The sequence below is a fragment of the Calonectris borealis genome, chromosome 13 (genome assembly GCF_964195595.1).
Source record: "Calonectris borealis chromosome 13, bCalBor7.hap1.2, whole genome shotgun sequence".
Classification (NCBI taxonomy): Eukaryota; Metazoa; Chordata; class Aves; order Procellariiformes; family Procellariidae; genus Calonectris; species Calonectris borealis.
The window spans coordinates 2,354,584-2,380,751 of record NC_134324.1 but is presented as its reverse complement, the minus strand read 5'-3'; the positions used below and the strand labels follow the sequence as shown (position 1 = coordinate 2,380,751).

Here is a 26,168-nt window from a genome sequence, read left to right as displayed (position 1 = left end):
TCCTTTGTGCACTTGCTGTAGCGTGTGTTTGTACAAGGCCATCTTGTCAGGCTGTATCTTTTATTACTGTCTCTTCCGCTAGAAGGAAAACTAAACAGTTGAATTTTGGTTTATATTACTGTATATTATGAAGCAGCAATATTGAGTAAGTAGCAGCACTGGCAGTGACTTCAGTGGCAGCAGGAGTATCAGTGCTCTCTGATGGGGAGCCCAATGTTTTGCCCACCCCGGAGTCATCCAGGGATTTCAGATAAAAATGTTGCCAGGAATGGCAAAGATCTACTCGCTTTTTTCTTAAACCACAGACGAGGATGGGGACTTCTGAGTACGGGCAAATTAAGCTATTTTAAAAAAAGAAATGTAGTAGACTCTCCCAATGAAAGGTATTACAGTAAGCAACTGTAAAATCCCTCGTGTACAAAAGGTCAGGAAGCACATGTGCTTCTTTGTAACCACGGAGAGAAATACATCCAGAATTCAACTGCAAACATTTGGCAAGTAACGTGAGAATGTACCAGGTTGTGCTTGTACTACTGCTAGAGAAGGTGACGTGGGTCTGTCTGTCCTGCAATGGAGGAACGTGTGATCGGTAAGAAATGTCAGCTCGGCGTTCTCAATAGGTAATAACAAATCTATTCTCCATTTCCAACCCAAGCCTACCAAGCTTGCCAATAACTGGAGCCAGAAGGCAAACTGTGACTCAGAGCACGTCTTCTGACTTCACCCATGCTCTGCAAGAGCCGTGTCCTGCCACAGCCTATGCCAGCGCACCGCTGATTTACGGTGGGTGGAAACTCCGCTCCCCTGCTCCAACATGCTCGCGGGAGGGGGTGGGGAAGTCCAGGAGATCTGCTTCTCCTTCTCATTTGGAAACAGAGCAGGGCTGTGTTTCCTTGTTTTCGTATGTAATTGTGCAAGACACATGGCAGTTGGTTGCATGAGGAAGTAAACCACACCACACAGAACGTGGTACTCTGTTACTGCTTTTCATCTCTCAATTGCCTCTGTGATGGAACTAATGGAGTTCTGCTAAAATCCCTCATGATATGAGGGATACCCCTCACGCCCCTCTAGTCTGCTCCGGTGAGACCCCCCCCTGCAGCGCTGCGTCCAGCTCTGGGGTCCTCAGCACAGGACAGACAGGGACCTGTTGGAGCGGGTCCAGAGGAGGCCACGAAAATGATCAGGGGGTGGAACGCCTCTGCTATGAGGAAAGGCTGAGGGAGTTGGGGTTGTTCAGCCTGGAGAAGAGAAGGCTCCGGGGAGACCTTATTGCGGCCTTTCAGTACTTAGAGGGGGCTTATAAGAAAGATGGCCGCAAACTTTTTAGCAGGGCCTGTTGCGACAAAGGGAAATGGTTTTAAGCTAAAAGAGGGTAGATTTAGACTAGGTATAAGGAAGAAATTTTTTACAATGAGGGTGGTGAAACCCTGGCACAGGTTGCCCAGAGAGGTGGTGGATGCCCCATCCCTGGGAACATCCAAGGTCAGGTTGGACAGGGTCTGAGCAACCTGATCGAGTTGAAGATGTCCCTTTTCTTTGCAGGGGGGTTGGACTGGATGAGCTTTAAAGGCCCCTTCCAACCCAAACCCTTCTGTGATTCTGTGATTCTATGATACACAGGCGTGTACCTGTAGGACACGAAGCGCAACGTAAACCACCATCCACTCCTGCTTACGCTTCCAGCGGTGCCAGTCTGTACCAGTGCATCCCTCGGAATCACCACTGGAATAGGACAGGAAGGCGGAGGACCAAAGCAGGGCTTCCCCGCCACACACAGCTCCGCACCGCGGCGGGGCCGGCGCGGCCCCCGGACACGTCCCGCCGCTTCCCCCCCGCCGCCCCCGACCGGCCCCGCCGCTGGCTGCCGCGGCGCGCCCCCTGCTGGCGCACGGCGGGGCCGCCGGCGCAGGGCCCCGGCCCGGGCCCTCGGGCTCGGGGGGAGGAGGAGGAGGAGGAGGAGGAGGAGGAGGAGGGCTGGGCGGGGGGCGCCGGCTAAGCGGGAAGCCTGCGGGCTGCAGGAGCATCGAACAGTTCCCCCTGCCTTTGCCGACCCCTTTGTCAAGGCTGGGTTTTGCTTGGGGCGAAAGAGCACGGCTCGGGCTGGAGGAGTGGCCTGTGTGCGGGGGACGCAGGCTGTAACCTTCAGTTTGATTCTCAGCTTGCAAATAAAGGGATGGGTGATTTTAATTTTTGTAATAACGTGGTATTGTTCTGACAGTTCAGCACTTACAGAGCCAAAGCTGCCTGAAGTAACTCCACTCTGGGGACCTGGGGTGCATCCGCATTTGTGCTGTGGTTGGGATCCGCAGTGCGCTTTCAAAGGGAATCTCCCAGTTGTAGGTACCGTGCTGTGACGTGCTGGCGTCACGGAGCAGCCTTGCAGCAGGCTCGTTTGATGGCATTTGGATGAAACAGGTACACACACACTGCACTGCAGCAGCTGCAAAATGTGTGTCGTGTCGGTCATCTGCACCGGCTGTTTCGCTTTACAGGTTTGTTCCGATTGCACCCCACCACCTGTAAGGCAGACACAGCCAGAACTGATCTGGGCAGGTGTGCCAAGCCTTATCCAAGACAAGGGCCTGACAGCCCTTTCAAGTATTTTTGGCAGAGTATATTTTATGCATTAAAAAAAAAAAACTAAACTGAAGTCAGAGGTAACAACTAGTCCAAGGGCTGGAGGTTCTGCATTTCTGCTCCAGCAATATGTTTGCGCTGTCAGGTAAGACCGCGGCGGAGGCCACGCTCTTGCCAGGATCACCTGCTCGGACAGCGCTGGGTACCAGCAGCCAGACCCGAGCTCCTGCTCCGGCTGCCTGCTGCTGCTGCAGAGCCGCCCGGGCTGCACCACCGTTACTGACAGCAGCGTTACAGGACTCAGCTACAGCAGCCAGCGTGGGGATTGTCACTGTTCCCTGCTCCTGACACCTTCCCGTCCCTCTGCTGACTTCTGTCCAGAAAGGGGCTGGCCGTGCACAACTCCCCGCTTTGGGTTTAATCTCCTTTTCCTTGTGCTCCAGACTGGCCGTCCATCCTACCGGCCCCGAGCCACCAGCCAGCCCTGGCTCTGACAAGCCCTCTGCATGCTCCTGAAGTGCACTTAGTTACCCTGAAGTACCTGAGGGAAGTGCACGGAAGGGAATACTACAAATACCAGGATTTCAGCCAGAATAACAGGAATATTCACTCTTTTAATGCCGTTTTAGGCCAGTTCATTCAACTGGGCATTCTCAGAGGGCTGCTGCCCTGAGAAGCAGAAGATACAATCCACAAGTCTGGCAACACCCTTGCCTGGTCCCCGGCTCCCGCTGATTCAGGACCCAGACTACACAGAACATATTTTTGTGCTCTGAACACTAAATCCTGCTTTCCCTGAGCTCAGAGCAAGCTGAAAAAAGGGGAAGTGGAGCTGCAAATCAGTACGTGATGCCTGCCATGCCGTTGTTTGAAGAGAAGTTTGTAGATACTTGGGAGATAATCAGTACATCCACAGCTGAAGAGGGCTTGGGGTTTCCTAGGACCAAGACAGTTTTGGTCAAAGGGTCCGCTCACAGGCTTGCTCTCCCCCTTCCCTCTCCTTGTGTTCTGGGCATCTTCAAATGGCTGTTGGAAAGACTTGTTAAAAAAAAAAAAGCGCTAAAGGTAGCGTGGCTTTGTAGAACTTCACTCTGCTTACTTGGTCATGACCCTCTCAGGTGCTGAGTCTCCCCGGGAACAGATTTTAAAACCTGCTGGCATCAGCCCTCTCCTCAGGCTTTGTGTGGAAGCAGTTTTAGAGGAAGGCTTGCACACTTCTGCGGGTGCGGTGAGGACCATCTGGCAACAGTTAGTTTGTTATTATTCGCTTTGTCGATTTATTCTAACCCTTACCGATGCTTCAGCGCAAGACAGATCCTCAGGCGAGCTTGTGAGTTCCTGTCTGGGAACTTCCCCAGCCTCCTCCACAATAAACACAGATGCAAAAAACTCATTTGGGTTTCCTGCTCCAATATTGTCTTTTCTACATATTCCTTTTATATCTCAATAGGCAATTCGTTCTAGAAAATGTCTTTCAAGCTTCCTGCTCCTGACGAGACTGAAGAATGACTTACTATGCTTTTTAAGTCTTTTTGCTAGTTGTGTGTCAAACTCTGTTTTTTACACAACCATTTTTACATTTCACTTTATAATCTTTTCTGTTTTCCTCATTAAAACACAAATCCAACTTTTTGAAGGATGCCTTCTTGTTTCTGATAGCCACCCATGTCCCGCCTTTTAGCCACGTTTGATTTTTTAGCCATTTTTTTAGCCATGCTTGATCCTCCTACGTGCTTTTTTCACAGGTGATATGCATTTGTGATGGTGGTATGAGCTTCCAATGTGATGTCTTTCAGTAGTCTCCATGCTGCATAAAACCCTTTTATTCTTTTAGCTACCCCTTTCAGCTTATTTCAAGAAGCCTTCTCACTGTTACAGAGTTCCCCTTTCCAAAATCAAGAACAACAGGGGATTTCTTTGGCTTTTGTTGCTCTGATCAGAGTGGTGACTCTTAAGTATGTAATGGTCACTGATTCAAAGACTGATTAGTTAGGTTCTATTCTCTGCCCTCAACCAAATCAAGTGTTGCTTCTCCTGACCAGCTGCTCCATAAAAAGTCATTAATAGTGTCTAACCATTCACACTCAGACATAACACCTGCGTGGTCTACATGGAGACATTGGACATTTCCCATTGCAGTTTTCTGCCCTTGCCGCCTCCCTTGTTTTCATCATCTCTGTTAAGTTAGCTGATGAAGTTAATCCAATGTTATAAGGGTAGTAGACATTTCCACTTATTTCTGTGTTGAGAAGTCACCAAACCTGTTAATAATCTCCCCTGTGTTAGGTGAGGAAATATATCTTCTGGTTTATAATGCCAGATTGCACATCTGTCCTAGAATGGAGTGCACCAGACCCCGAGCGTGCCTGCTTTTCTCTGCCGACTACAGAAGGAGTCCAGACACCTAGCTCAAATGTAAGCATCTGCTTTTGGATAGATGAATCCTGCCTGGAGCTCCCTGGAAGTTGTTCTTGTTTTGCAGATTATATTATTTACGCATCCCAGTATGGCATTTGCATTTTTTGCCACCATGCAACCTTGCAATAAAGGTGTATCCCAGTTTTGGGGACAGGACTCCATGCAGTGCTTCATGCAAGGCCAGGAACTGGGAACACTTTGCCCACGCATGTGACTCCTGCCGCTCCTCAAACTTGCTTTTCTCTTCTCACGTGCATTACCGTAACTTCATATTTTTGAAGAGAGAGAATTGTTACTGTAACAGCAGTCATTGCATGGTTGAAACCTGTACAGCAGTGCACGCCATGCGAGAATTGTGGAGGAAAAGGCAAATAAAAGACAGTGTTGGCAACTGATCAGCTGATGAAACTACTCATTTTTCTTTTGTGCTTTTTCTGGCTTCATTTTAGCAGTAGTCTTAGTTTTGACTGCTTTTCCAAATTACATCTTCTTTTAAAGAACCAAAACTGGAATAGCTAACTGAAAGACAAACTTGCTGCTGACAGTCTGCTTGTCTGACTGCAATGGATTGAAATTTCTTCTATCTGTATTTTGTGTTTAATAAAAGTCTGCATTTACTTTGGTGCTTGCAGTCATCCCCTTTACTATTGGGGACTAGGTATGAAGCTGCAGCTAAGCCAAAGGTTTTACTGAAGTAAAGATGAACAAACAGACCCAATGTGAATCCTAAACCAACCAACACACTTACACCCTCATGTTCCCAAATTAATAAGCACTAAATGTTTCATCGCAATCAATACTGAATTTGACACATAAATCAATTTTTACTCAGGACAAACCATAAAACTACCCAGGGTAAACTATAAAATTAACTAAGCACAAACATCTTCTATAGATGTTATATAAAACAAGGCCAACGGACACTTTAAAAGCCATGTACGTAACATGAAAACATGTTTTGTGATATTTGGCCACAAAACAATGTATGTATTAATATTACTTGTCATGTGTGCCATGACTATGAGCACATACAGAATCTTGCCTCTGAACTCGTGATTATGGGGCGGTTGCATAATTAGATGAACCAAGTTGAGAGTCGAATGTGTCCAAAGCCCGTATCGTGCTTGCGTCTGGTTTAACAGAAGTTGTCAGGGCAGACTTCAGCAAGGCCGTCAGGGCAGCCTCGCCATGCCATCAGCCACGCTGTCAGCACCTGCGGAAGCATCTCATCCACCCCTTTGATTCCAGCGATGTGGTGTTGAAGAAGGGCATAATCACTGTACCTTCAGTAAGACCGAGTCTTTACGCGTCTTAGAGACGAATGAATCAGGGAATAAAATGCCTCGAGTCTGAACAGCATGACCATGAGAGCTGCAAGACTACTGAGATCCCATGGTGGAAAGGAATCTCCTACTGTGCAAAACTCACGTGAATTTTAGCACAAAGGAATGAGAAAACAACACATATCTAACCGCCTTCCCGTTTGGGGAAGGCTAGAAGTCAATCACCCAAGAGTGACTTTATGCAGGAATATCTTGATCTGCTTTGGTTCAAGCAGGTAATCTAGGAGAACATTCATTAAGTACTACAGATCTTCTCTGACATCAGGAACAGGCTCTCCTCCTCTGCAGGACATTCCTGCCTTGGGTGACAGCAGGAAAAACTACATGAGATATTGTGAACCAGCAAACATCTTGAAAACCATCCAACATTCAAGATGTGGTTAACAGCACCTTGGAGGGTGTTGGAGATCCCTGAGATGACTGGTCAATAGGCACAGAGCAGCCAGGAGTCAAACCACGGGGGTATCAAAATCAAGTTGACTGAGTTTTGCCCTATTTTGCAAAGATTAGGGGGCAAAACCTAAACTGAGTTGTGATAGTTTCAGCCTGAAAGTATTTTCTTGCACTTAGGTTGTCTGAAATTTCCCAATTTTCTAAACATTTCTCAACATTTAAGCATTGCTCTGTAAGTTTAGTGTGGGCTGTTCAGACTGACTATTCAGAGTGCTGGCTGTGTTGGTTACTTTTGTTTTGACATAGTCATACGTTTCTGTTTGTAGACTGGATGTTTTACCTCTGGAGTCAATAACCTGGTTCGAATACTTATGCTTATAGAAGCAGAATTCAAATTTTATCATGAAGTTTTCTCATGGAAACAGTAGCACAAAAAAAGATTAATTTCTGGTTTGCTGCTTTGATTAACTCTTGACATAGTCCGGTGACACGGTATCGTAAATTCAGGTTTAGGTCTTTTTCTACTGAATAAAAAAATGCCAGTTTTGGCAAAAACGCCAAAAAAGGTCACATGGTACAAACTAATTCTCCAGAATATACTTATTCTCCTAGGCCTAATTTATCAAAAAGGTTTAACTGTTCAGTTTTGTACCGCCAGTCTATATGCCAGATTAGGTGTATCAGTCCATTCAGGTGTATAGTGCCCTTCTAACGTGTCATCAAATCCTTTTTGTCTTTCCACACCCAATGTAAAGCTACTGTACAGTCATAAAGGCTGTGTGCTGTGACTAACATCGTAGCGAGCCTGCTGCCTCTCCGGGTGAGATTTGTGCTACTGTGTTGACAATGGTGGAGCCACGGTCTCCGTTGCTTTAACACTGAGGGTGAACGGCAAGGACAGAAGGTCTTCATCGCATGGCCATGCACGATGATGCTTCTTTTACCTGCTGCTTGGTTTTGGTCACAGATGAACATACAGCTGCGATTTAAAAGAAAACTTTCAATTTTCTTAAACCTCCCCATTGAGTTGATAGGTGGCTTCCTTTCCAGTTATTATTGCATAAAGGAATATTTAATTGCTCCTTCCACTTGGTCTGAAGGAAAGGTGTTTAGAATATCCATAGGCTACAACCAGGTCTGTTATTTTCTATAGGTCTGCATAGTAACAGCCATTTACACTTTCAGCGTAACAGTATCTTGCGGCAGTTATCCTATCTATTCAGAGGGAAGTGATCTTCTAACTAATGATTATTCAGGTCGGTTTGTGGTTTAATGAACATTTTTAGAAAAGTCAAAATGTTTGAAAAAATATAAAGGTGAAAAAGAAGGCATAGCAAATATAATGCAAAAATTAGTAGTGTGCTTAATTTCCAGTGCACATTTTGATCCAAGCTTTCAACCAAATTGCATGTCATGCAAGTTGTTCAGGAGAAGATGTTCACAGACTCTTCAACAAATTCCTGTTCCTTTTCCACAAACGTACAAAGACTTCTCAGAGAATATAGGAAGAATGAAACAATAACTGTAGGGAGATGGGCAAGACTTTTCAAGACAACTTGAAGCACAAGCCTTGTTGGTAATGGAGAACTTCTACTATTGGGCACAGAGCTTTGAAAGAAGACCAAGAGCTCTTGAAATGTGTTTTAGACAATCTTCAGTTCAGAAGATGGAGAAAACTATTGGAAACGCTATTTAAAATCTTGATTAATACAGGAGAACTTGAAGGTGGCATGATTAACAGGCAATGAGAGAGAAAGAAACCCATTGGTAGAACGGAAAACCATCCTAACGTGGAAGAAAGATAGGAAGCATATTAAAGACCAACATAAAGATGAACAAAAGTACAATGTAGCTGTAATGGCAGCTTTAAAAATGCATCAGCAGTCTTTCTAAATTTTGCAAAAAGTGGAAACAAGCAGACAACTAAGAATTAGTAGAATGGAACAGAACGGGCATGTCGGAACAAAATGAGGGACAAAGGTCCAAAATTTAGTTGCAGTGAGGAAGGAACGGAGAAGGATATAGGAACACATTCTATTTATACACATTGGAAGTAAGAGCAAAACAAAAGAAAATCTTATTACTGACAGAAAAGGAGAACAAATAAGGGAAGGCACAAAAAAAGCTGTGTCTTCCTTGCTTCAGCCTTCAAATAAAGAGAATTGCCACCAGTTACTAAACCCAACTTTTTAAGGAAGATGACAGCAACAGGTAGCAAAGAACAGACTAAATTGCATTTGGTTATGTGGTTACATTGAGGTCGGCAGTGCCTGGAAAAGCACTCCCCGGTGTTTAGGAGGCCGGTCATAGACATTTTTGAATAATTGGTGTGTATCTACAAAAAAGTGATAGCATTTGATGGTTCTATGTTGACTGGAGGAAGGGGGAGAAAGGTGGACCCATGGATGGAAAACTGCTCAGCTTAACTCCAAAGTCCAGGAGGATAATAAACTACTGACATATAAGCACTTTTGAGAATGAGGTAACATAAAAACTGACAAATCAAAAAGTCACCATTAATTTGTCAAGGATAGGGGGGAACAGCTGTTCAGATAGCAGCATTGAAAGGGATCCGGGGATTACAGGGGATCAGAAAAAGAATCCGAACCAACGTGGTGATGCTATTGCAAAGTCGGCAAATGCCACGCTGAGATAGGTTACCTAATTAACCTGATTATTGGATATAGATGTAAGGAAAAATGCAAAGTTGAAGAGTCCGGAGCAGCCCGAGAATGATAAAAGGTTTAGAAAATACAGCCTATGAGATCATGAGACCTATGAGAGTTTGTTTAGTCTAGAAAAATGAAGTTTACAGGAGAGCACGGTATTATGTGAAATGATACAGTATCTAAAATGTTATTGTAAATTGATGTTGATTAACTGTTCTCTACATCTGCTAGAAGCTGGGCAAAGAAACTTAATTCCCAACCAAAGTACGGTTTAGATGCTGGGGAAAACTTTGTCGTTTTAAGGACAGCTGAGTGCTGAAACGGTCTATCTAGGAAGATTGCAGAACCTCCTTTATTGTAGGTTTTTAGAAAGAGATTAGAGTGGTTTTTGGCAGGAATAGTCACACCCCAGAGCAGCAGCTCCTGCTTCAAGTCTTAGTTGCGAAGTTCTTTGGTCCTAAAGGTGGTATTAATACACGCCTTGTGCTTTCCCCAAAGAAATACACAAAATAGATGGGGGAAACCCTGATGGAAATTGCAGGTATGATGGAAACAAGAGCAAATTTTCTTTAAACCACGCATTAGTCTGAGACTTCACCTCATGGCCTACCCCAAACCCACAGGCCCAGCTCCAGGAAAGATCTCACACTCTCCAGCTGAGATTAAGAGACCAAAAGGCAACTTGGAGCCAAAACTGATCCCGAAAATCCCGGCCCAGCCCCAGCGGCAGTTACACCCTATGGTCACCCCATTTTTATCCCGCGGGGCCGGGGCGGATAAAGGCCGCAGCCCCCCCCCCCCGATGGCTGAGGTAATCCCGGCGGTTTGGCGGCCCTTTCCAACAGGTACGGCAAAGGCGGGAGGTGGCGGCCGCCGCCGGCCGGCCCAGCTCCCCCCGCCGCGCCCCGGCCTCTGCCGCCGGCCGCCCTGGGCTGCCAGGCCGCGGCGCCCCGCGGCATGGCGGCCCCCCGCAGCCCCGCGCGGCGGGAGGGCCGGCGCCGCCGCCGCCGAGGCGGCCATGTTGTCGTCCTGCGGCCTGTGGTAACTTTCGGGGAAGTTTCTTTCCCGGCCTCTGGGGGGAACGCGGGGAAGGAGGCGGAGGGGGGGGGGATCTGCGGCCGCCGGGGCAGGACACGGCGTAGCGCTGAGGCGCTGGGAGAGGCGGCGGGCCGGGGGCTGCCCCCGCTCCGCCTCGCCTCCCCGCCCGCCCGCCCGCCCGCCGCGGGCCGCGCTGGGGCTGCCGGCGGCGCCCTCCCCGCCGCGGCGGCGGCAGCGCCGTATTCACCGCGCGCTTTAGGCCGGCTCCGCTGCGCAGACAGCGTAGAGCCGCCGTCCCTCCGTCTGCGAGCGTCTCTCGCGCTACGGCCGCCGCCCCGCCTCTCCGCCCACGCCCCGCCTCCCGGGCCGCTGCCCGCGCTCCCATTGGCCGCCGCGGCCGTCACTCGGCGGCTGGGCCCATCTCGGGCTCCCCATTCATGCAGTTTGGTTGCGTGTTGGTGTATTTTACTGTTTGCAATAAAGAGGGGGGGATTTTTTTTTGTTCAGTTTCTGCTGCAATTAACTCTTGGTCCCTTATACATCTTTCTTTTTTTTTTTTTTTTTTTTTTGCAATTTTGCAGAACGGTTGAAACAGTTTTTTGGTGGTTACATTTATTTTTTATATATATCTCTATCTATATATTTTGCAATCAACTATTAAGGTGCAACTATGCCCAAAAGAAAGGTAAGTACAAAAAAAAAAATAGGGGAGACAGATGGGGAACGAAGCGGAGAGATTAAAGCAGCATTTGCAAAATTATCTGTAAATTTTTGCGCGCGCGCGTGTGTGTGTATGTGGAGTTTTTGCATTTTTAATTTTTTGTCTGTGTCCTAAAGTGGAGCTGGGACTGGAGGGAGAGGGCTAGGGCGTGTGTCGGGGCTGCTCGGCGCGGGCAGGGGAAGCCTGTGAGTTCACTTTGGGCTGTTTTGTTTGCAAGGAGAAGGCTGAGCAGTGTCTCCATGCTGGATTACAAACAGCCATAGTGCTGCTGCTGCCCCTATGGAGAACACAGGCAGGCAGCGCTAGGCACGGAGGGCTCTGCCGCTCGCCCAGCGCCGAAAACCCCGGGGCCGAACGGCTCCAGCCCTCCCGGGCACCTCCGGGGGCATTTTAGGGCGGATCGGGCCATTCCCCGGGAGGATTTGGGTCTAAACGGTGCCTCTTTCTCCTGCGTTTGCCTTTGTTCTCTTTTTTTTTTTTTTTTTTTTTTTTTTTTTCCTCTCTCCCACTTCTTGTCATACCAGATGGTTGTGCAATGGTAATTTGGAGCCATTAGGCGGCGCAGAATTTGAAACTGTCCTTGAAGGAAAACGGGGAAAGGGATTCACCACCATAATTAGTAACTTTGTCTCGGCGGGCCTCACCGGCCGCCCCTCCGCACCCCGCCGGCCTCGACCCGCCGCTCGCGGGCACCGGCGGCGAGGCGGCCGCCCCCCACCCGCCGGGACCCGCGCCCGCCCGCGGGGCTTCGGACCGGCCCCGCCGCCCCCGGCCCCGCCGTCGGCGGGGGCCGGGGGCGGCGGGGCCGGTCCGAAGCCCCGCGGGCGGGAGGGCGGCCGCGGCGGGGCCGGGTCGCCGGCATTGTCCTTGCGCGGAGCCGGCGACGACCTTGTTGTGGCAGGTAAATTGGCGGGAACTTTTTAAACGCGGGGACGTCTGTGCGCGGTGACGTCGTCTCGGCGGCCCCGAGGCATTGTGGGAGTTGTAGTCCGTGAGGCGAGGAGTTGTAGTCCGGGAGCCGCCATCGATCTCCCGGCCCGGGGAGCGAGGGAGGAAGGCGGGAGGTGCCGGGTGGCGTTGGGGTTTTCCTGCCCGCCTCCCCTCAGGGCTCCGGCCGAGCGCAAGGGGTGGCGCCGCCTTCTCACCTCGGTCTCTCGCTTTCCTTGCAGGCTCCAGCTGAAGGCGAGGCAAAGGAGGAGGTAGGAGCTGCTGCTTCGCCGCCCGTCCCCACTCCTCCAAGAACTTCCATGGTGCTCCACATAAATTACGAGCACCCCCATCTGCGGCCCCCGGGGGTGGGCGCAGGCTCGGGCCCTGCGCCGGGGTTCGAGGTGCCCAGGCCCATCCCTGAGGTGGGCGCCGGGTGTCCCGGCTGCAGCCGGCAGCTCCGGGCTGAGGCCAGGGGCCATCGGTTCCGATGGGAACGAGTTGCCTTTAGCCTGGCAGACAGCGGCTCGGTGGCAGAGCCTTAATGGCACAGCTCCTGGAAGTAAAGAAACTTTATGGCTTAACACCTCAGTGGGGTGAGAGGGCGGCGGCGCAGAGTGGGAGCTATTGAACAAAGCTGCACTTTTGGGAAGTCGTCGCCATAATGCCCGTAATTCCGTAAATCCTAGAATTTGTATAGGGCTTCATGACGTAGTGTTTGTGCCGAGTTATTCTGGGGTGCGGTTCTGAGAAAGCACTGCTTTATATGCTCTCTGAATTTTAGTGACACATCTTTCTTTACGCAGCCAAAGAGAAGGTCAGCTAGACTATCCGCTGTAAGTATCTTTATTTACTCTTTTAATATTACATCACGTGGGATGCTAAGTTCTGGGGGACGGTTATAGAGAAACTATTTCGTTTTTTTCTACCAGTATTGTGAAAGGCATGGTTAGAGCATTGCAATATTTAAAGGTAAAATTCCTATTCTATGTTTCCAGTCCTTGAGTATCAACGTGTTACAGGCTTACTTTTAGACATTTCACGCGAGATACAATATCAGTTAACATTCAGTCTGGACGCATGAGTATCCAGAGTCAAGGAATATTGATTTCAAGATGCATTTGTTCTCTGTAGGTCTTCTCCATACAAATACCTGCTCATAGCTCTATAAATTACCTGCTCTCTCCTTATACGTCTAATTTGCCCATTGATTTGGCGGGCCCAACTGTTGGGTAAACTGAGACCTAGAGGGTGTAAATCTATGTCATGCGGTAGGGTTCAGCCCAAAGTCACAGCCTTAAACAGGCTCTTGGCATCCTTTTCTACAGATGCTTTGTGCACCCAGCCCTTTTTTAAGCCATCTTGGAAATGCCAAGTGGATAACGGTTGCTATTTAAAAAGAAAAGTTCTTAATTTTAGTGAAAGCTAAGATGTGTATTCATACATAGAGTTCTGTCCAAATGTTAATACCTTTCATTTTTGACAGCCGCTTGCCTTCACGGCAGACAGTAACACCCAGACACAGTAATGATCCACTTACTACTACAGTCGGCATCTGTACCACAACCACTGTAACATACTTGAGGAAACGTGGGTTTGGATAACGAAAGACACTGATCTGTCTCTGACTTTTTTACTCCTTTATACTACAGAATGAAGCAGACAGCTCTAAACTGTTTTTTGTTTGAATAGTTTTCAAAAGTTTTTACCAACATATTGCTAAAACTTTCATAGCATCCATCTGACTCTGATTCTTGCTTATGTTTTGTACAGAAACCTGCTCCGCCTAAACCGGAGCCAAAGCCCAAAAAGGCAGCACCTAAGGTAAGTGTTCGAGACCTCTTGAACTGAAGTTATACTTTTCTTTCTCAAGGTGTTTATAGGGGGAAGAAAACATCCACAACTAACCATTTTGGTTTTTCGTAATTTTCTTTAAAGACTTAAGGTTGAATTATGTCAGTTAAAAGAACATGAAAGATGTAAAGATAATTTTATCCAATTCCTAGTGAAGGAATGTGGTAAACTGAACAGATTTTAAATCAGTTGTGGTGAGGCTTTGCTGCTTGCCTTGCAAAGCCGTTCTGAAGTTTCATAAAATGCATTGTTGGGAAAACGATGCTTTGAATAGAGATCAGAGACTCAATTACAGAAGGCATTGAAAATCATGCTTTTAATTACAGTTTCTTACTATGTTTTGATTCAAAGGCACTCTTTTCAGTTAGTTATCAGTTTATCAGATTTTAATCACTGGAGATAAAGTTCTACACACCCTTTCCTTAAGCTGGATATTTTTGGAAATGTCAAAAATATTGACATACCCGACAATGTAGTTAAAAAATAAACTGTTTAAAGCTCCTTTGTGCTTTGGAGCAACAGTTTGAAATTTAAAAGGGCACAATTCTGCAACCCATGAGGTATTTCTTTATACCCCCTTCCTGTCACAAACTTCCCCAGCAGTCCCAGTTTGCAGTGCTTTTTTTTTAGACCTATCTGTAAATATTCAGATTGTATTAGGATTTTGCAGCTGGAAAAACAAAAACAACAACAAAACTTTAGTGTTCTTTTTAACTTGTTCCCATCGTACATTTTCCGTTGTGGTTTTGGATGGTCATATGGGCAAAGCAGAGGTGCGAGAGATGCTTTAGTTACAGAAGGGGATGACGGGCTGGGAACCAGGAACTCTTTTCCGTACATTTAAAAGGTCTTGCAATTGCGAATGGCACAGCAGACTTCCAGATGATGAAAACTATTCTGCCTCCCAGTCCTGCTATCTGGAGCAGCAGAGATGTCACGAGAAATGGACAAGAAGGAGAACCCCGCTTGTCGTTTTGGGGACCCCGCATCTCAGCTCTGTAATCTCAGTGGTGCGCAGAGCAAATTTTTCACATCTGCGTCTTGGTCGTGCAGCCGGATTTCTAGATCCCATTCCGGAGCGGCAGGGGAACCTAGGAACCCTGCTGCTCCGCATTCCTGTGGTGCGAGCGGCTGGCACACTCTGGATTGCATCTCCCTCCAAGGGGCTGGTCCCGCAGGAAGAGGAGAGCCTGCCGCTGGTGGTTGCTCTTCCAGCCCAAGTGGCAGAGAGCTGGCTTGGGGACCTACGAGTCCTGGGTTCAGCCTCTGCTGATGACCCATGCAGAGGTCAGTGCAGTTGCGTACGATGCACGTTGTTGGTATTTTGTCTTTTTTCAAGTTTGCTTTTTTATTTTTATGCAAACATCTCAGGGTTTATACACAAAAGCTGCGTTAACTGAATCTTACAAGTTGCGAAAATAAGCATTCAGAAGTTAAGGACTGTAAGTGACTGTCAAAACTTAGTTTGGTCCCTTACTGCACAAGCTGCATGGTGCGGTCTGCCTCTGGGATCATGTACGGTTTAGTTCTGCTGGGAGCGGTGCCTTGGACATTGCCCCGCACATTGCCCCCCAGTTGGACTTGGAAAGCGTTGGTCCTCTTGCTTCTAAGGTGCTGGTTTGAAGCCAGGATACTTGAGTTGCATTTTTGGCTCTCTAGAGCTCCTAATACTGGATCAATATCTCTGCAAAGGGGGATGTAATAAGAATTGTGCAGGCATCTTTAATTCTTGTTTCCCCCGAATGCTTAACTTTACAACCTTCAGGTTCTTCGAATGTTTTTTGTGTGTGTCAGGATAGATTTCGCCATTTAAACTTAGCCATATTGAAAAACATAGAGCTGGGAAAAAAAGTTTTATGGCTTTATAAAACACATGACCTTATTACTGAATTGATGTTGCCATCTGTATAAAAAAATTATTCAGGAAAATTAATACAATGGTGTTAGCTCAGAACTAGCTGAGAGGATGCGAGAAGCTTGGAAATTGAAAAATAACATTGTCTCCTTGGGTATTTTTTTCCTGGTTGTGGAAGGGGGCTTGATCCCGTATAGAATAGCCGTTAGCTTGGCCCCAGAAGCCACGGATCTTGCAGAGCAGAGCAGAGATCCCGGGATCCTCACTCACAGCTGTGTGCTGCGAGACACTTTCTCCCCAGTCAGTCCAGCCATGGAAGCCAGTTTCTGTGGATTCTCCTCAAATGCTTTCTTAAGAGGGGCTCTATCAGCAAAGAGTGGGCTGCAGAGAATTACAGTTTTAGCTCTGTTAATGCGTTATTGTCTTTTTTTCATGGGGTAAGGGAAAAGGTACCCTTCTTCAAACAACCCCAAGTCTTTAAAAATCCTTTATGGCTTACATTGGAAGAGCAAAGTGACTAACACACCTGTGCTCCTGAGGTTGCAGCACGCTGGTGCTGCTGGAGGGAGGAACCCTTCACAGTGGACTATTTATGTGTGCTTCAAAGGTCTGATGAGGTCTCTTCAAGTGACGGAGAGCAAACCAGTACCGTAGTAGTATTGCGATTCTAAATCTTACTGCCAAACAGTACCAGAATACTTGGGAGCTGATATTACTGTGATATTTACCTTTCTTCTGCCTCTCTTGAAAGTTGGAGGACTGTTCAGCCAATGGAGGGGGAAAAGAGTGAGTGGAGGCATACTCTTCTCTTTCCTCCTCTGGTGACTCTCTTCCTTCTCTCGGGAAGAGCCGCTACGTATCGCTGATAACTCAGTCCCCAGAGAGGAGGAGAGGCTTGTTGGGAGTGGGCAGAGCCCCGGAGAAGGGGGCTCCTAGCACCATATTGTAGGAGTTTCCCAGGTGGGCTGAAATCCCTCAGATTGGGATTTCAGACTGGGGAGTGGGAGGTTAGAGAGGAAAGAGACTCTCACCCATTCGAGTGCTACTAACCTCCTGTCTTAAATTTTCTGCATTATTATAGGATTTGGTGTTAATTTTGGTGAATTTTTAATCATCAGTATCATTGAAGAATCAGGTGACTTTGCCCCTTATACTCTGTATCTGAGTTTACCCTTAGCAAGCAGCTCATTTTTAATGTGAATTAATTTGGTACACTAATAAGCAAGGTGTTGAAGTAAGAAAGTATACTTTTTGTAACTTCTAGTCAGAGACAACTCCATCTTCTGAGTAGAGAGGTATACATACATTCAGTAATTATCTGTTTATCTTCACTTCCCTGTGAATAGTAATTTTGCAGATATTTATGGTTCCTTTGTTGGAACTAGGTTAATCAAGCGAGGAACTAAGCTGGTTTGCTTAGTGCAGTTACTTATTGGCAGCAAGAGGCAGATCCTCGGAAGTGAAACTAATGAGACTCGTGCTAGTTACTGTATTGGGGTCGGGATCTGACCTTGCTATATAGAAAACTATTACTACAGAAGTTGTAGCATCAGGTTTTGTTTTGATTTAGCCTGATCCACATATAAAAAACGGCACTTAAATAATAAATGCAAAGTTCTCGTTGTTATTAAAGTGATGCTGTTGAACCCTCAACTTGTCTATCACACAAATGGTTTATTATAGAAGGGAATATTTCTGGCAGGGAAGGGGGAAAGTCCTTTGACTACAGCTTTGTTACAGTTTTCTAAATAGGCATTAATAGCACATCTGAAGTATTCTGGTGTTTCTACTAGTTGTACATGTTCTTTTTGTTCTGTGGTATGCCTTTCAGCAGCACAGCAGAAATACAGGCCAGTTCAACTCCAACATTTTTTAGCTAATTTAATTGAATGCCTATTTAAAATAGGAATTCTTTTAACCCCAGCCATGGCTGCTTTTATATCATGCACTTCCCAGTAGCACATTCAGGACAGAATAGAAGGAAAGCACTTCTCCTTAGAAACTTTCATCTCTCGTCTTTGTCAGTAGGAAGTTCAGTGTGTACAAGCAGGCTGTGCAGACAGTTTTAGATTCGAGAACATGCTTATGCAGATGTACGAGGTGGAAATTAGCATTTACCATATCACGGTCTGTTTTCTTAACAGAAAGAAAAGGCAGCAAATGATAAAAAGGAGGACAAAAAGGCAGCAACAAAAGGGAAGAAAGGAGCCAAAGGCAAAGATGAAACTAAACAAGAGGATGCTAAAGAAGAAAACCACTCTGAAAATGGAGATACCAAAACTAATGAGGTACTTTAGCTACAGTAAACGTGGGAATAAACACAGGTGTATTGGTAATACATCTGCAGGAGCTAACGATTGGGCCTTCTTGTCAGACGGTGGCGTGTTTCACTGCCATCCTGTGTAAAGACAGACCAGCTGCAGTATCTGCACAGGGCAACTCCCAGGGAGAGCCTGAAAGAATAGCATTCTCCTTCAAACTCATTCCTGCTATGTGATAGAGCCCTTCCACAGGTGGTCTGTGCTATCGTAGTGTCCCCCTCAGGGTTGGCACAAGAGCAATGCAGAATATTTGGGGAACAATAGCGCTCAGTAAGATTGCTATCCAGCCCTGAGCTGACTTTGCATATCCGCTCTGGACTGCTGGATTGCCTCTTCTGCTCAGCACGGGTTGGTACTGTGCCAGAAATCTGGTTTTAAGTTTTACACAATTCTTTAAAACAATTCTTCGCCTCAGAACAATTCAACAAGAGATCTGCAAAATAAACTTGGTCTTGTCTTTTGATCTGCAAGCCTCTTTCTTACGGGTTCTTACTGTATCAGCTACTTACCTAAGAGCTGCATTTGCTAGGACTAGCTACAAGCTTCGGTCAGCTCCTGATGGCCTCTTCCTACCAGATTTCTTGCTGATCGTAGAAGCGCAATGTTTGCTATGGGCTCCCTTTGCCCCTGTAGGCACAGACTAGCCTGTTGTGTTCTCTGGTGCTTTTGATTTGCAGTGATGTCTCTTCATGTGTTGAGTATCGTTATCCAGTTAGTGGGTCATTTATTCTTTCGTTTTTAAAACTAATTCAGGAGCTTCTTTGCTAAAAATTAATATGGGACTAATATACTTCAAAGGATCTTTGATAGGAGCTTTGCAATTTTGATATGTTGACTTAAAAAATAATAGCAGACATTTTTATAGAAAACAGGTGAGAACCAATTTCCCCGAAGCTTGGACAATAGACAAGTATCGCGGTTTTATGTGTAATTCTTACACTTCCCTGTGACTTACGGAGATGAGGACTTGAACTTTCCCTAGCGTATGATTGATCCTAATCTAAAATACCTCTGCCTCTTTGGAGGCACTTCACATTCCAAAATTAACTCCATCATCAATTAATACTCATCTGTGTTTGATTTTTAGAATTATCAGCCGACATGTTGTTGTGTTGATATTTTCTGTAGTAGCTGTGCGTTCTTGTCTATCTTCACAAAATGTTGTCCATGTCTGTGCTAGCAAACTAGTCTCTCTTTGATGCTTGTTAGAATGGAATCCGATTAGCATTACGAATAATATTTCTGTTCTTCCCAAACACTTTTATAGGCACCAGCTGCTGAAGCATCTGATGATAAGGAAGCCAAGTCCGAGTAATGTTAACCCTGCCCTATATCTCCATCATTTGGTATCCGTACCTCCATGCTGTATTGTTAACAGAGAGGAATATTTTTATCAACTATTTTATAAATGCAGGTTTTTTTAGCATGAATTTAATTATGGAACATCTTCATCTCGGTTACTTGGGAATTAAATCCCTAACAAACAAAACAAAACGAAAAAAAATCATTGTTTTTAAATTTTGTGATTGTAATAGTTTGTATGGTACATGGAAAGAATAAGTGGTGGTAGCTTTTGACTTCTGTCAGTGTGTCCCTTTTTGTGTAAGTCATGCTTACAGACTTCAGATTTTAATTTTTCCCTTGTATGTGTTGTATGGTTTCTTAAAGTGGGGAGGTCTCAAAACAAATAACCGTGTTAAACATTCCAGTGGTTCTGTGGGTTGCTTTTATAAAGAAGGTGAGCTATTTTCATGAAAAACCTAAGAGCTGGAAATCTGTTGTTTCCCAAATGTAATTTTATTTTGTCAGTTTTGAAAAAATAAATAAATAAAAGTGTAATCATGTTTTTAAATGAAATACAAACATTTCTTTTAAAAGGGCAGGTTGGTTGTATGTACCCACTGTTAGGAATTTTGCTGGATTTATCTTAATAAAAAAGACTCCTCAAAAGCTGATTGTGGTTTGTTGCTTGTGCTGCAAACGTACTGCTGGAAAGCTACCAAATTCCAGGAGAGTTGCAGTAGTGCAGAGCTCCAGGCTGAGAGAACCTGTGCAGCTGGAAAGCTTTGGGCCATAGCATGATTAGGGCTTGGGCCCCGGTCGTCTTCAGTTGTGTAAACAAAAATGACTTTGTGTTTGCTGCCTCTCAGCAGCCGAAATGGGAACAGATGATTTCAGCGCTGGCTTACACCAGCTGGGAGCTTCAGCCAGCGCTTTCAGATGAAGGCTGACCTTGTAAACTCCTGTTACGTACTCGAGCGAAGGTGGGATACTTGGTGTTGTCCAACACGCCTTAAGCATTGTAGATGTTGTTTTGAATTCTGAAGGGTATCGTCTGGTTTTCTTTTACGTGCCTATTAATTGATTATGATCTAGAGGGGGGTTCTTTCCTCTTAGAAATACTGCAGCAGCTTAGGGACTATCGTGTTTACATCAAACCCTTAATAGTAGAAAATAGTTTTCTGTTGAGGTAGGAATGTTCGTAGTCCTGGTTAAAGTGCATACTTCCATAACTGTTTATAGTTTTCTTCTTAAGGCATGTATTACTCACAAAATGTTTTTTTGGACTCTCTTAGCTTCTAGCATGGTAACATGTATGTGTACAGAAGTGCTTTCCATTAATGCAAGCTTCATTGTTCTGGGAAATGACAGCTAGACTACACAGTAGTTAAACGGGGGTTCAGTGTTGGTTTTACCTAGCCTCATTTTTGTTGCTACAGCTATTCTATGCAACTTTATCAAGCACACTTCAATTTTTCCTCTTAAAGCCTCCTTTCATATGAAGTCTCTTCACACTGATGACCAAATACATTATATATTTAATAAGAAGAAAAATGTCTGCAATGCAGAAACCGTATCTTTTGCATTAAATTGTTTCACAGTCCAGAACTGTGAAATTCCAAGAGCTTGCGTATTTTATCTCGCATCCCAAACCTAACTCAGCATCTCAGTGCATAGTGTCTTGTATTAAACGAGCGTTTCAGGATCAGTACCCCGGGGCACTGCCTACCGGATGATGTTTAATGTGGATTTAATTTTCAAGGCCTAAAGCACCGGGGATTTTTATTCCTGCCGCACCACCTTTCACTCTGTAGATCGGCTCTGTAAAAGCAGCAGGGTTAACTGAGCTAGATCTTCCTCCGCAGTAAAGGTGGGAGAGCATTTAGGGGCCTTTTCCTTGGCAGTATATTCCCTTCATCTAACGCAGCCTAGATACAGTGACTTTCGGGCGTACTCCTTAGTTTCTCCTGCAGTGGAAACTGATGGAGAGAAGTAGCTGGAATCCCTTGCCTGGTGGAAGTGTGGTGAGATGTGGGTAAAAGCAGGGAGACTGTGAATGTCCCAGTTTGAAGACGATTCAACAATAGTTCAAATATCATCCTGACACTTTTACATGTAAAAATAATTGACTGAATTTAGCCTGCTTTTGAATGATGAAAGATCGCTAACAAGCACAGCAGCCTGCTTCGGACACGTGGTACAATCATTTTTAGGGTCTGACTGAACGCTGCTTGAAGTCAGTGAGAAACACCGATGGGCCTGTACTGCTTCAGGGAGAAAATGCATGTTGGAATGAAATGTTTTATACTTGTATATTCCCCCCACCCCCGCCAGTGGTTTCTCTAAAAGGGTTTAAAATAGCAAATCCAGTTCTGCAGGGAAGGTGGGCTCCTTCTCCAAATCTTGGTACCATTGAACCATTTCTCTTTGGCTGTAGCCTCTAGTCACTGAGCGTTTCAAGCATTGTTATTTAAATAGCAGCAGACACTGTGAATATGGTTGCTATTTTCTTCTTAGCAAAGGGCTCATCCATATGCCAAGGTATAATCAGCCCGTCATATGCTAATTGAGGTCATTCTGTATGTCAAGTCATGTTTCTCCATTTTAATACGGAGGTTGTTATACAGAAACATACAATTGAGTGTTTGGTTTTGTTTATTTCTTCCTCTTCTGGTGCCAGGACGAGAGTTGTTCTTAATTCTATAACTATTGTTATAATCAGATTCCTGTTTCAAATAAGTACAGAAAATTGCTTAAGAACTTTTCAAACCTCCTTGCTCAAATTCATAACTTTTCTGAGCAATGGGGTATTGAGCGAGTTGCACAACTAAATAGATTGCCTGCCTTCTGCCAAATCCTCCTCGTCTGTTGGTCCTGATGTCTAGACGCCGAATCAAAGCCTAGCTCCGCGTCAGCTCACAAGCTTTGCTTAGTTTGTGGTTGACCGTAAAGTAGAGGTTTCGAAGGGAGAAAACTTTTTGACTGACGGGTCAGTTGGGTGTACCTGCTTCCAGGTTTACTTGGAATATGTGGAGAAACGACCTCCACCGCGATCGGTGGCTGGCTGTTCCGCGGTGCTCTGGGCGCAAGCAGTACATGTTTGCCTGTTCTGAGCTGGTTATGAAAGATTCATAGAATCGCTGGGCAGGCAAGATCGGCTGCGGGAGTTTGATTATCGTTATTAATCGTAACAATCACGGACCTTAGAAGGTGCGACGTGGCGAACAGATTCGCGAGTCTAAAGATAGTGGTGGTTCTGAGGTGGCATAATGATATTTTTAGCTAGGGGAAGAGATTTAAAGTGAGGTTGGCAACAACTGGCAATGGTGAGGTGCCCGTGTAGCTCGTCAGGTATTGGACAAGATACAGTACAACTGTTGACTTGGATTTTGCAGTGAAACCTGGTGAAAGGAGGCGATACCGCTGGTTATAATGTTTTAGACATTCATGGTCGTTTCAGGTAGTTTGACAAACCTTATGTCCTGTTTAACAAGCAGACAGCGAGCACTACCGATGCTGTTACCTGCTGAACCCTAGAAATCGGGAGCAGGAACCCTAGAAATCGTTCAGTTTTACGTGCAGAGAAGACCTGTGTGTCAAGGTGAGTGCAGTCTGTGGGTAAGTGGTGTTGGGCGTTCGGGTGACCAGTGCCAGGCCCGGAGGGTGTTGCGGTGTCGAGAGGATAGCAGGGTGGTGTGGTGGGAATCGGCGTCTGGGGCCACGCTAACCTGTCCAAACGGAAACGCCGACAGCGTACAGCTTCAGAGTCAAGGGTAATATAGCGAGATGACAGTGAACAACGACCCAATTTTAGTGCAACACTGGAGGGATCACGTTAATGCTTCAGACCCGTCTTATTGCTAAGGAGATTCATCACAGTGATTTTATTTAGGAGCAATCATTGGGCAAAGCAAGGCTCTTCACTAGGGTTTTTGTTTTGTCATTCTTGCCAGGCTTGGTGCATTAATAGGACTCATGGTGTAACTCTTGGTGCAGGCTCCTCGTGCAGCGTGGGGCTGAGGTAACTTCAGGATGCCTTTAAGAGAAAGTACTGAGACTTCCCATTCTTCGCAATAACGCATGTTCTTACAGGGTCTTCAACAGAACAGGGCAAGCATTTGCTTATTGCTTTATCAGAACAATGAAAGGCTTAGAAAAACACTGCTCAGCGTCCTGGAAAGCGAGGTTTGAAATGGAAGGAAGCACCTCTAGACTTCTTCCTGGTGTCCATCATGAGCAATGTGCTGGAGCAGCACGGGGGGAGGAACGGGAGAGAAAAAGCACGGCTGCCGTCGGCAAGCAGAAAATGAAAATCACAGTGAGGTCCTTGAGCTTTAAAAAAAAGGTAATTGGGGGGAAGAAAACAAACCCACATACAAGGAAGGCTTTTGTAGGTACATCCTACATCCACCTTCACTCCTTTGGATGAAGTGACTGCCTGCAAAAGCCAGAAAATCCGACGGGTCTGATTTTCAGATCAAGAGCAACTCCCTGGTAGTTAATGGAGTTACACTGGTGTTAATCTGATGAAGTAGAAAGAAAATTGAATCCCCTGAATAGAAACGGATGGTGCTCCTTTCTAATTGTCCCAGTGGAGACGTTCCTTCCCCACGCAGCTGGCATGGGAGCCCCTGCTCTGAAACCTGATGCCCTGGACGGGCTCCAGAGAGCCGAGAACACCCCTGGGGCCCCGCCGCTGCACGGCTTTCGAGGAGCCTCTCGCATTTTGGGAGAACAATGTTATCGTGGCTCCTGGCCAGAGACCGTCCCAGCTCCCGAAAGAGAGGGGAGCTGGTCACAAGCGAGCGCGGAGGCAGGTGACAGAAGTCGTCGGTGTCTCATTTGGCTACCACCCCCTGCTTTTGAAGGCGTGTGACTGGGATCGGGCTTGGGGTGACCCCAGGAGGGGATGGGGAGAGGACCGCTGTGCTGCTCCCGCACCCTTCTTCTGCCCCGATTCAGCTACCTCCAACGCTGCTGGAAGAGGACAGCGAGGGGCCGGCGGGCGAGGATCCCGGAGGAATGAAACGCTGCCTTTCTCCTGGGGCGCCAGCGAGGGAATTGCTCGAAAGGTGTCAAATGGAAATGTAAGTGATGTCCAAATGCATTAGCGTGAACTTCAGATTGACGTGGCACCTGAAAGCAGTGAAATGAAGTAGGTGCTTCTGTGATGTAAAAGGAATAAAATCGCAAATTAGAAAGCTCTGTTTCTAAAAGAGTGGAAATCAAATTGACACCATAAAGCTCTCAAAGGCATGTTAATACAATTGGACACATCTTAAACATTTCCAGGCATTCGTAAAAAAAAAAGGGGGAAGCATAAATAACACAGGCAAAAATGCTGTATTGAAACCTAAAAATAGAATGGTCAAGATTTAAACCAGGTTCATCTCACTGGAAATAGGAAATTCATCTCTCCCTAGGAGAGCCCAGCTTCGTTTTACTCCTCAGCCAGGCTCCCCCGGAGCAGCGACGAGGCTGAAGTCCCTCTTGGAGCAGAAGCGAGGAGCCTGCAATGCAGAGGCTGTCCCGGAGAGGTGCAAGAGCTCCGGCAGAGCACTCCCGGGCTGACATTTCTTAGGAATTGTCCCAGATTGGGAATGCTTCCCAGCGCCGAGACGCAACCCGCTTCTCCCTCCCGGCGTCGGCGTCCCCAGCGCGCAGGCGGTGGGTGCCGGTCCCAGGGCACGGCTTTTCGGTTTGCCTCCCTCCGGCCACGCGAGGTGCTTTCCTTAGGCACGAAGGGTAGCGCAAGCCTGGAATTCGCAGTCAAAGCTGCTTGTAAGTAATCTGAGAGCCGAAATCCAGGAAAATCGCCGAGGTTTTTTGTTTGTTTAACAATTCGGGGAGGGGGTGGAACTACATTTCTTGGAGCTAAAACCAGATGTGAGACATCTTAGCCACAAAGCTTTCTGGTTCTCTTGTTTGTTTTCCCCCTGGTAAGATAAAAGCAACTGCAGAGGAGGTTTAGATTGCGGCAGCGCTCGGATTTCATCCTGGCTACAAGGGTGCTGGCAGATGCTGCTCTGCGAGACCACAAATGATCTTTTTTGTTTTACTGATGGGGGGCTGCCGGTCCCTTAGGCACTCGTCTCGTAGCTAGAGGTAGGCTGTCGCTGAGCCTAGGACTGAGCCTCAGCTTTCCAGCCGGGCTGAAAGTTTGCTTGATTTGATTTCTTCCTTCATATAACCATATCTACCATCACAGAGGTGCCGGCCATGAGCACCTCGCCCAGTCACGGTTCCGTTTTGCACCGAAAGCATCGTCTCTGCTAAGGAGGCAGAGGCTGGAGCAGCCTCGACAGCCCAAGGGAACTCCCGCGGGGTCTGCCTTCCCCTCCGGCCGCCTCCCAGACATCTTTCCATGCTGCAGACAGAAAGTTGCAAATCTAGGCCAAGCTTTCCCTGCTCCGGTTTCACCACCCGTGCCGTTACAGACCAGTTATATCAACGTAGCTCGTCGGATAAACGCTGACTTTCCTGCTCTCTCTTTATGCCTCTGTAGCCCAGTGGGGACCTCCTCTATACCTGGACCATTACCCTGGGAGTAATTAAAATAATTAACAAGTGTAATTGACTGTTGGAGGGTAAAGGAGAATTTTAGCACGTTATATCAGCAACAATTAAATAAATTACCCTTTTTGTCTTGCAAAGAATTGACAGACGGGGGGGGGGGAAAGAAGGAGGAGGGAGACGCATAGACTCATGCAGTGGCACGGAGAAAGTGAATAGGGGTCGATGGCTCTTGTGTTGGAAGACAAAGCAAAC

General features: G+C 46.5%; 1 protein-coding gene across 2 annotated transcripts; it reads left to right on the top strand.

Moving 5' to 3' along the window:
- Positions 1–10,216: 10,216 nt before the first annotated feature.
- HMGN5 (high mobility group nucleosome binding domain 5) lies at positions 10,217–20,074 on the top strand. 2 transcript variants are annotated; one of them, XM_075161938.1, is made up of 7 exons: positions 10,217–10,248; positions 11,023–11,126; positions 12,332–12,361; positions 12,896–12,925; positions 13,863–13,913; positions 17,943–18,086; positions 19,387–20,074. In XM_075161938.1, exons 2-7 carry the CDS (start codon positions 11,112–11,114, stop codon positions 19,432–19,434), a joined length of 318 nt encoding a protein of 105 aa, XP_075018039.1. In that variant the 5' UTR covers positions 10,217–10,248; positions 11,023–11,111; the 3' UTR covers positions 19,435–20,074. The 2 variants fall into 2 exon arrangements, 1 of the variants encoding a protein (XP_075018039.1); XR_012675505.1 differs by lacking the exon at positions 10,217–10,248 and adding an exon at positions 14,852–15,230 and having other exon boundaries at positions 10,738–11,126.
- Positions 20,075–26,168: the final 6,094 nt, after the last annotated feature.